General features: G+C 37.3%; 1 protein-coding gene across 1 annotated transcript in view; it reads right to left on the reverse strand.

Annotated features, from left to right (window-relative positions):
- ATG3 (autophagy related 3) overlaps nucleotides 1-11,719 on the reverse strand; it is a 1,040,279-nt gene that overhangs the window by 746,835 nt on the left and 281,725 nt on the right. The window contains exon 6 of the mRNA XM_044072369.1: nucleotides 3,856-3,879. Coding sequence (XP_043928304.1) covers nucleotides 3,856-3,879 — 24 coding nt within the window. The remainder of the gene's footprint in view (nucleotides 1-3,855; nucleotides 3,880-11,719) is intronic.

The following is an 11,719-nucleotide window of genomic DNA, read 5'->3' on the forward strand; positions in this document are numbered from 1 at the left end:
CAGAAGGACACACACCAACCCCCTTTTTGATCTACTGTAAATGCTAGAGGCTCCATCACACAGCCACTAGCGAAGTATCTTGATGTTGAAATGATTAAATTATTAATGACAAAACCATCATTGTGTAGAGATTCATGGGATTTTTTTTAAGTAAGATCAACACGGTAGTTTTTGATAGGTCCTTTATTTTATAACTATTGATGTAAAGGACCTTTACACTGTGATTCCCCATGATACTGGCACTCAATGGTTCTGTGAATATCTACATTGCAAAAATATACCTCAGGATAAAATTAATACACTGGAGCAGTTATTGGATATAGTTTTGAAAAATAACTTTATTTTGTTTGAACAACAACTTTATATCCAAAAAGAAGGGGTAGCAATGGGATCTGCTTGTGGCGGCATCTACCCAAATATCATCATGCTAGAATGGGAGAAAAGATTTTTTAATGACATCTCATTATTTCCCATTCTACCACTTGTATACCTGCTTCCTGGATGATATTTTTATTCTGTGGAGTGGACCTGAACAAAGCATAGAACCATTTCTTCAATATATTAATAACACAATCCCTTTTTTTAAAATTCACACACACCATAAATGAGGTAGAAATTGCTTATTTGGATGTGTTGTTAAAGAAAGACACTGAGAATAATGAGTTTGTGTCTGAGATGTTTTGAAAAGCAACATATTCTAATAATTTTTTGCACTTCACGAGCTGCCATCCGTTTCCACAAAAAAGGGGTGTTCTAAAATGGCAATTTGTTAAAGCAGCCCGAATGGTCACTCAGTATGAAAGATTTATTTATGAATGCCATAATCTTTGAGACATGTTTTTCAGAAAGGGTTACACCCATTCCCTGGTTGAAAATATCATGAATGAGGTTATCAAGAAAAGGGAAAATGGCCATTTCATTCCTTTATTGAATCCTAATGACAACATGTCCGTTAATGGTATTACTGACTTATCAGCAGATGAACAGGTACATATTGCCAATACTTCTGTAGATCACCATCAAGTAGTAAGTGTTCATACTAATAATAATAATAATAATTATAAATCTTGTTTTATCACAACTTTTGCTACTGATGCATATTATATAAAAGCTATTTTAGAAAAGAATTGGTCACTTTTGATAATATAAGAGGAATAATTGGAGAAAAGCCAGTCTGTGTTTTTAGAAAAAAACATCATTAGAACACCAGGGTAAAACAAATAAGGGTGGTTACATGTATAAATGTGGATCAAGTACATTCTGTCCCTAGATATTGGAAGTCAATAAAATAAGTATTAAGGGGATGAGAATAAAAATTAAAGACGGGTACTGTTGTTTTACTGAGAAAGTCGTATATTGTGCTGCATGTGAATTCTGCCCTTGTTTTTACATAGGCAAAACTGAACATAAGCTCAAACAGAATTGAACATTTAAGAAATATTAGAGACCACTATGAAACCAATGCATTAGCTAACCATGTTGCGCAATATCCAAACCACAGTTTTAAGTTTCTAGTTTTAGATGTAGTTAATCCATCACATGGGGGGGGGTGCATGGCCACATCTCCTTGACAGGAAGGAATTGTGCTGGCAGATCCGTCTGGATTCAGTACATTGGCCTGTACTAAACAGCAGCATGTCTATAGCCAGTATTTTAAAATTGAAAGCCCTGAAAAGATAGAATTATTTATAGTAGTTCATTTTTAGTGAGAATTTCATATGTATAAATAGTATGAAGGATATGAAGTCTGAAACTCAATGTCTACCTCATTATCTAGTGATTTCAAGCTGGGGAGTAATAACTTCAGGGACAAAGTATGTCTTGTTATATAATTAAAGTTGCTAGAATAATGTGTTTTGCACTAGTACACTTTTGTGAATGGCATGAAGTCTGAAACTCTGATGTCGGTTATTATATAGTGGCTTCAACTTAGAGAAGTTACAGCAAGGAAAACGTTTAAAATATTACTGTTATAACCTTAGAAAGTTAGTAGAAAATGTGTTTTGTGACAGCATGCATTTTCTAAAGGATTATTAAATCAGAAACTTCATATGTATGCAAATAGTATGAATACACATTTTTTGTGTTTGTTTTTTAAAATGCTTCATAGTTTTTAATGTCAGGGTTCATGTTTTACTATTTATGCACATTTACAGGTTTCACTTTTTCTTAATGTATATGTTTTTTAAATCACATCTTTTTATGTGCAAGTAAGACACTGTGCTTTTAAATATGAGTTAGGAAGTGATGTCATGCTTTAAAAGTACTTCACTATGCAGTCATTTTTTTGTAATTGTCTGATGATGTTCCTTCTAAATACTTTTTGGAATGAAAGCGCTTACTTGCAGTTTGAAAAATAAATCCAGCACCTGTTTGTGAAGGCTTGATCTTTTTTGCGTACTTCTTGAATCCAAAGAAGCGGGCATTAGGGGCTGCGAAAGAGCCTCACTGAGGACCGGAGAGCTGACAACTATATTAACGGAAGCATCATCGGTAGGTTTGGACCTGTGCAGTCTGTCTCTGTCTTTATCCTTATGTTTTTTTCAGAAGATCTGCTGTCAGATGGCTTACCTAAGCCATATCAGAATTAGAGGACTGTGAGCAAAAATATCTAGCTAGAATAAGTGCCCGATGATGTACAGTTCTGGCATTGAACAAAGCACAAAAGTGACAGCGAGGGACGTCGTGATCTGGGCCCTAAGCAAGTGACGCAGTAAGAATGAAAGTCTCAGTGTGGTATTTGCTTTCCACAGGTGAGACAATTGTTAACTTTTTCTGACATCTGTTAGAGCAAAGAAAAATAGCTTTAGAAGACTTCAGCTTCAACTTGGAAGACGAAACTCAGGTAGTGGCCAACCAGCACTCATGCGAACTGCTTCTGCTTCGGGCTCCTTGGCAAGAAAGACTGATGCAATGGCTGCCTTACTTTACACTACTGATGACTTGACGTCAGTCCTGAAGCGACAGCAACCGATGCAAAAATACTAAGCCGCTGGTATTCGGGCCAGCCGAGGGCTACCCTGGCAGGGATAACCCAAATGTGATGATTGCAACAGTGAAACAGGAAGAACATTATAATCCACTGTATAAAAGTGGCTCTAAGCAATGTACTGAGTCATTCAGGCCTCGCTTCTTTATCCTCTAACCAAAGCTTCTAGAGTACACAACTGAAGCAGTCTATCAGATGAAAGAGCATCTAAAGGCCTAGAGTTTGCTTAGTAACAACCAAGACAAATTCAACACTTGTCAGTGTGCGCCCATCATCTTTCAACATCTTGTACCATCTTCAGAGCCATGGTCAGGGGTAAGGTGAGTGGCGTGTTTTTTTTCCTCTAGAATTCAAAAGCCTATGACTAAGTAAAATATGACATAACAGCTTCATATTGTGGTCTCAGAGGGCAGAGAAAAATTAGGTGGAATGCTCAGTGTCAACCTCTGCCTTTTAGAAAAGTAGTGAAAAGCTCACTGCTTTAACATTTTTTCCTTTAACCTCATTGGACTAACCCTACTGAAGTCAGCAAAAAAATGTCCATGCCAATGAGCAGATCCTGTAGGTGGCTCAAAATGAAACTGCTTCCAAAGTGGCCAACAATACTGCACAAGTTTATCAAAGTCTGTGTCACTTGTTCTGCTGAAATTAATCTTCTGAAAACTAGGTCACTTGGTATTGTAAAACGTTACACTTTGAAGCCCCATTTGAAAGCATTTGGGGATGGGGGCACTTGCATGTACTTAAAAGTGTTTGGTTATACCCGGCTCTAACGTGGTTCATCATAATGGCAAGATAACAGCCATATAGCCTACAAAGTATTAGCTGCCTATTAAAGAAATGCAAGCCTATTTTCTAAGGAAGACAGGAAAACAGTAGCTGAAAGCATCCTAATATCTGTTCATAAAGGATGTCCTTCCTGCCACCTCTTTTACAAATGGTAAACATCTAAACATACTCCAAACAGTGTAAAATAAATGTGATCTGTCTGTGACCAGTGCCCAAGACTTCATAACTGTTGTTTACTAACTTAAGTAAAATGCCTCCCAAGTTCAATGAAAGCAAAACTACACAGCTAAACATGGTTCTAAGTTTATTCGCTAAAAGAAGATCTGTTACACAGAATACTCAGATACACCATCAATGAGCTTATCCACTGCTGACTGGTACCTAAATGTACTTTCTTTCAGTGTTGCTGTGACAAAGTCATGAATTTAAAAACTTTAGTTGTCCATCTCACCTATTTCCTAAATAAAATAAATTCTCTGCTTTAAAAGGTCTGCTGCTGCTCATGTAATTTTCTCATCAAGATGGGTACTAGTGATCACCTTCCAAAGCTTTGTCAAGGTGTAAATTAGCTACTCAAAATGAGCAACTTGCTTATAGACTCTCACCAGTTAATCTATGCATTATGAAAATTCACCGTGAATTAACCACCAGCTCTTTGTCTTTCCCGGTTTACATTAATACTACTGCTTACTGGTGCTGTTAGTCAATGCAATACTATCTTGGATAGTTTTCCCAGTGATTCCATAAATTATGCCCATATTTCTATTTCATTATGATGTATCACATTAGCAGTATGACAAGCACGGTCACATACCTTAGCAATTTTACATAGTTCCCCTGCATGTCTGATATTCCAAATTCTGGAAAACTTGTTACATGTCTAAGTCTTCAATTTACACAAGCAAACTTTAAGATCATCAGTGACTAATACTTCTGGATCCCTTACCTCTTGATCCTTCTGTGGGGTGTTCTCTACATATATTACTGCATTAGATATGCCAAGAATACTTCCTTTTTAATTCTTCTTGCTACCTGGCTCAGTCCTCAGAAAAAATTGTCATTTGGTAGTGTTGTGTTTCTTGCTAAAGCATAACAAGCACAAGTAATGATCGTTTGGCATGATGCACCTCACCATAATGATTAGGTCTGGTACAATAGCTTGTGGCTGGTGTAAACACCAAACAGGTGGGAAGGAACGGAAATATAAAGTCACAAAAAGAAGGTTAAAAAAAAAATTTACCCAATGTAGGAGTAATGCTTTTGCAGCAGAAACACTGAAAAAAGGTACATTTTGTTGACCAAATAACATGTTGACTAACAGCTTGAAAATGTTTTATGACAAAGCTGAGTCACAGCAAAGAAAAATTGGAGATGGAAGATAAGCAGAATAAATGAAAACAAATGAGCGGCTAAAAAGCCTGAAGGCTTTCAAGTGCCAAGGAGTCCAAGTACATACCGGTTACTGAAGGACCACCTTTTACCAGATTAACTGTTATAGTAGGCATTCTTAGATACAGCTAAATCATCTTTGGGATGGGCTACAGTATAACAGTACATAAAAATATCTGTATAGATTCCCAAGAATTACTGTCATATCAACAACAGGAAGACATCTGCAGTGTTCCCTTCAGTACAGCTAAGCCAAAACCTGTCTGAACTCCAAGACAGCAATCCCAACACAGTGAAAGCAAACCATGTTGCAATTTCTACAATATCCTGCTGCCCCAAAAGAATGAGCTTTCACTACGCCTTGAAAATGTTTATTGAATTTATCATGGTAAATGTCAATACTGTGCACTAACCATTTTAGAATTGGTTAATTTATTGTTAGGTTATCCTCCCCCTTTTTAAAGGATATAAATGATTTTTTTCTGGAATCAATAAAATAATTAGAATTTATTTACTTATTTAATTTATTAACTGTGTAAAGTAAAATGGTCTCAACAAGAGAATAACCATTTTCAGCCATGACCAAAGCATATATAGTAAACACAGAATTAAAATCAGTTACACACAATGTAGTATATAAACAGGAAAATATAGCTTACATAATGTAATATACAAATGATGTATAAAACAGCAGTACTTTTCTGTTAACGAGGCAGCAGCCAAAATTTGCGTAGGCGCGGCAATGCTAGCAATCCACACGTTTTTCATGTGAGATTTTTAGTCACTTTTTTGTGCGATGTTTGGAGTCGGGGCTGATTTTTATGACCTATGTAATGTAAATATTTGGTGAAGGAGCAGACGGTAGTCACAGCCCTACTGTGGTCCTAGCATACATAGTAGCATCTGAGCCTTAACTGAAGTTACTTGGGACATAATGTTTAACAACTTTACTGAACCAGACCCGCAACCCCCTCGCAAAAGAAAAAAAAAAAAAAAAACACCATTCTAAATCAGGAAATGGACAGCAGCTACAAATGCAGAAGCAGTGTGGTAAATACAGTAAAAAAATAAACAGGCAAACCAATGTGTTCATGCACAAGAAGCAGTCACTTTAATAGGATAAAATCACCAGAGACGTTGTGCTTTCGCCTTTTAAAAAGGTAAAAGGTGAAAGCGCCAAGTCTCTGGTGATTTTATCCTATTAAAGTGACTGCTTCTTGTGCAAGAACACGTTGGTTTGCCTGTTTATTTTTTCACTATTCTAAATCAGTTGGACTTTGGGAATGGAGATCACATCGCTGGTATTATCGAGAACGAGTGACACACACACACACACACACACACACACACACTTTAAAATCATGCGAACTTAACTTCGTAATGAGAATATTTGGTCAGATTACCAAGAACGAGTCTCGCACACTCAGTCACTCAGAAAACACACACACAAGGTTATAAATAAGGTGAACTTTGGGAATGAGAACATCTCTTGTGGTCATAACTCTCAACTGTCCAAATTTTCATAGAATGTCCAGACTTTTGCCTCATATTTTCTGGTCTGCTCCTCATAAAATTCTTGATTTACATCCTTAAAAATGTATTATAATACAAAACCTGCTATGCCTTCAACTTTCTAAGTTTATAACGCCAGTATTTTAAAATTGTGCCTCTATTTCCTGCACAATGTTCAGATTTTTGACTCATTTTTGGTGTGCTCCTCATACAAATTGTGGTTTTCTGTCAAATCACTGAAAATTGAAGTCACTAGATAATGACAGACATTTGAGTATCAGGGTTCATACATATCCTTCTGAAAATGCACGGCAATGCAAATATTTTATTCTAGCAATATTCTGAGTTTATAAGAGCAACATTTACAATTTCTCCCTATTTTCGGGCCTTTGTCTCCCCATTATTTTGGGCTTTGTCTAGATTTCTTCTGCTGACAGGTATGCAAAGAGGATTGATAACACTAAACACCACTGTTAAATATAGGCATTTTATTGTTTCTGGAATGCATGCTAGTACGAATCTAACTGTTTTGAATGTTTGTAAAGTGGATAGTAGCAAAAAATCAAAATGCATTCTTAATATTTGAGATTTTTCCAGTAGTAATTTGAGCTTTCCAACTGTTTTCTGAATGAGTAAAGTGAAAGAACTGTCATACATTATGCAGATGGCTAAATATACCAAATAAATACATTTCACGGCAACATTTATGTTTCACGACGACTGCTGCCCTGTTAACAAAAAGTAACAAAACAGCTTACCTACAGGCATAATACACAGTTATTGTACATCAAGTTTCATAGTATATTCAGATACGAGTTTCCACAGCTATAGGGCCAATAAGTTTTAAACTGGTACACATTTTGACTGAGAAGCAAAAATGCTTGGAAATGGCTTACCCTGGATCCCTTAAACAGTTGCATTTAACAGCTAGGTGTGCATTGAATTGCTTTCAAAAATCCAGCAGTTTGCACAGTATTGCAGCTCTCTATGACTAACCAACATATACAGAAAATACTCTCCATAATTAGCAATTTGCAAAGAATGTCAGCATTTGAATGGGATGATTAAGAGTTATTACATTAAATTCCACATCCCCCATGCATATTATCTGCCAGCAGTGCTTCCATGATCAACAGACCTATTTGCAGCTCATGTACAGCAGACAGATGATTAAGCCCACTTTTGCATTCACTGGGCTAGAGCCAGAGATGGCAGGCCATCACTCAAGCAACCATCAGGGGACTGTTTTTGTATGCCCTAACCCCTTTATTACCACAGTGGCCAATAGGGCAGTATGGAATACTGACCTCCATATACTACTGTACCTACCCAGCTCCAGCTATAGCTTATGCTGTTTGGTGTGCTTGCCCCACTATGTCCCAACAGCAACTGGAGCCTGTCTGTTAATGCAGTTATGCTCAGCAACTGTTGTGTTTCAGTACAGCAGTGGGACCAATCACCACCCCTCCAGAACAGGCAAGGAGATAGCAGCTGCTTGCTCACATTCCTCCTCAACCTGACCCCTCCAGCACCTAAGCCTCTAACTGAACTTTAGACAGTTGAGTTCTTGCCCAGACTTTATCTCTCTATGCCATGGGAGGAGGCACATACCGGAGAGACCACTTTTGCCTTGAAAGATGGAGTCGTTTTCAATTATACGCTTTTTCTTTGGAATACAAAACATGGTTTACACACAATATAGCATGTAACACAGAAATCTTTCTGCTAGAAATTAATGGCAACCAGAAATAGTGGCTTCGATAAGAGGTATTTCAACTCTACAAATTATACTGGTTTAAAAAAATGATAAATGTATAATTTCCAACATAAAGTTCAAAACTCTATATGAAGAGATAAATCTTAAAGGAAATTATAAATGAAAAATTTCTTTAAGAAGTCCTTCACAGTAGAAACTGCAATTTACTGTATAGTTGAAAGACAGGGAGAGAGTTCAGAAACTTGAACCTTCATTAAAGAATGAGTCAAGTTAAATCAGACAAGTAATTTAAAACAAGTAATTTAAAACAGAAAGTTTGGTCTGGGACAATACAAAAGGATCCAAACCGGATACTATAGGCAGGGAAGCAAATCCCTTCTACTTTTGTATGCAACATGTCCTTCTATTATACTTTTTAGCCTATTTCATCACTCTCCGAAACTCTAAAAAAAATGACTGCAACTGGAATCAAAATTCTATCCTTCAACATAATAAATTCTGAATTTTGAGGGTAGGTAGTAGTATTCTCTTCTCTTGGTGAGTTATCATTGACTTGGAAACAGAACGGTCATGTTGGAAGACCTCTGACCCGATTTCATATCCAGTCTGACTTAATCCATCAGATCTGGAGAATATTTCCTGGATGAATCAGACTGGTTTCTCAATCTTCTCAGGCTTATCTTTCTGCTTTTCCTTAGGTTTTTCTTTAGACTTAGACTTATTCACTCGCTTGGATGGAGATACAATGGTGGAACAAACACATGCAAAAGTTGAAGCCCCTGTATGTGGAGAAAGTAAGTCTTTTACGATAAGTTTTTCTCTTCTAGTTTGAAGAGCTGACACTAAAAGAAGCACAGGACTGGCAGTCTGAAACCAGGTGAGCAGTGTTCAATCAATAAACACAGAGCAAATGAGGGTCTTGAGGAGGCAATTTGTGCCCACACCAAGCACACTTCTTAAAATCAAACTGAAGAACAAAACAAGAGGTAAAGGACCACACACAAAATTATACATCCAAATTAAAATGCAAGACAGCAGCCAGACCACCACAGCAACTCGCATAAAAATGTAAAATTAATTCACCAAAAATGACAATAAAAATAATTAATAGTGGTGCATAAAAGGATGAGCACTTTCGGAAACAATTCCTTCTTCAGATGTGAAGATCAAAAACGTATCTGAAATGCCTAAAATATCTAGCACCAACAGACCTAGCCACTTAGCTAAATATCCTAAATGAAACTAACACTAGGACTACCTATAACTATCCTAATATCAAAACAATTAAGTCTTATACAAAAAGGAAATACAAAAAGCACTTTAACCAAGAAAAATTAGAGAGTATAAAAACTCAGCAGGAAAGGAAGATTTGCTAGAATCAGAAAAAGGATACACACTGCAATAAGAGTCCTCAAGAAATATGTCTGAAGTCTTTGGCGGCAAACGAGATCTAGGATATTACAGTGGTGTACAGGGAATTATTGGTAGGGAAGGATTCAGAGTCCTAGAAACAAATAATTTGGTGTCAAGATCAGATCTGACAACCCATGTGCTGAACAGAGCAAAAACAGACAACAGTGGATCACAAGTTATGTACTTACCAGGATGTTAGCTTTATTTGGTCTTTAACAAAACACCCCAAAAATGACCCACAAAAACACATTTTCCAAGAGAGGGGCAAGCATCCTGCACACACAAACTTGCTGAATCTGCTAGGTTTCCAAGTGGAACAGAGACTGCCCATCCCTTCAGGATCAGAAGCAGTCACAAGTAACACTACCCAGATCAAAATACTTTACAGACTGTGTGGCCCTCTTACAGGAGTAAAGTTTGGGCCTGCCCCAAGAGCTCCACTGAGAAAAGACTAGGCAGTCACAGGAGAACTCTTTCTGGAGGACAACCTGCGAGTTCAAGGATATGTCCAAATCAAATGGCTCCTTTTGATGTTCCACGTCAACATGAACTCTGACAATACCTCTTTTCTCCTCCTCGGCAGCCACTGTCCAGTCAGGTCTGCTGCACTATAGCTAGTTGGGCTGTTTGCTTGCATAATTTACGCAGTACAGAAAGAAGCAAAACTCTGCAACGTAAGGAAACTTTCTTCAAGAAGCGAAGAGGCTTCTCTCTCTTTTGGGGTTAGGAAAGCATAGAAGAGAAAGAGGTGGAAGATTATGTAGGAGGGTTAAAAAGTCCGTTCAAGGGTTAAAGGCTTCCTCCTAAGCAGGTCATCAATCATGTTCTTAAAGGCTTGGCCAAACAGTGCTTTTCTCTTAAAATGGTCATTCAAAAAGTTGTGTCTGGCCTTCACATCACGTTAAGAAGTAACAATCTCAGAAATATCACTGTGCATGGGTAAATAGCAGAGAATGCAGTCCTGGCCACAGAATTAGTGCAGTCAAAACTGCAATGGGCTGCATGGAAGACCACTTTACATGCAGACATAAGGAGCTCAACAAGAGCTTTTCTAATTCCTGGCTCAGAAATCTACGTCAAGTTTTTCCAGTTTCTAATCTAACAGGAAAGCTTGCAAATGTAGGTGATATGAACAGTTAAAAGACCTTAAGCCACAGTGTGTCAAGACACATGCATTTTTGTATCACACTAGTCCAAAGCATGAGGGTGGCAAAATGTTCTGGACTCTAGTACCAAAGGTGGACCAGAAGGATCACAACAAATTTAGCTGAACACTCAATTAACAGTTCTACCCATGCAGCCAAAGGATGGTACAGTCAAGTTTATCTTGTGGAATCATGAGAGCATTCTGGATGCCTCCAAGCTTTCAGAATGTTATTTTTAATAACTTGCTCCATGGGAGATGATCCAGGGCTACTCAGGCTTCATTGTCATACATGCAGCAAAGCACTTTTAGGAAGATGAGATATGGCTGCAAAGGCAGTTCACGCTGGACCTCATTTCTAGGGTACCTCTGAAGGTATGAAATACTTTAAATACAGCAGACTGATTTTTCAGGTGCATAAATGGTTTGCTATTAAGTAATTACATATATTGATCAGGGTTCTTCATCTGTAACTTCTAGATGTTATAAATATTGTTAAAACATTTGTATGACAATTTTTTTTAAACGTTAAATTCAGCTGCACTTTCCTACATACCAGTTAAAATATCATATTTTTCTTTAGTGTCACCTGCAGATCTTAGTGTTCAATATCTGCCCTTTCGTTCACTTCTATTAAGACACTAGATCAAGATGTTAATTATAATTAAAATAATTCAGAAAAAAATTGAATTTCAAGAACTTTACTTCCCTGGCAGCTTGGCTCTTAGCCATCCAAGTAGTAATAAGCAAAACATTACATAAAAGT

The sequence above is a fragment of the Protopterus annectens genome, chromosome 5.part0 (genome assembly GCF_019279795.1).
Source record: "Protopterus annectens isolate FY-2018-M chromosome 5.part0, PAN1.0, whole genome shotgun sequence".
NCBI lineage: Eukaryota > Metazoa > Chordata > Ceratodontiformes > Protopteridae > Protopterus > Protopterus annectens.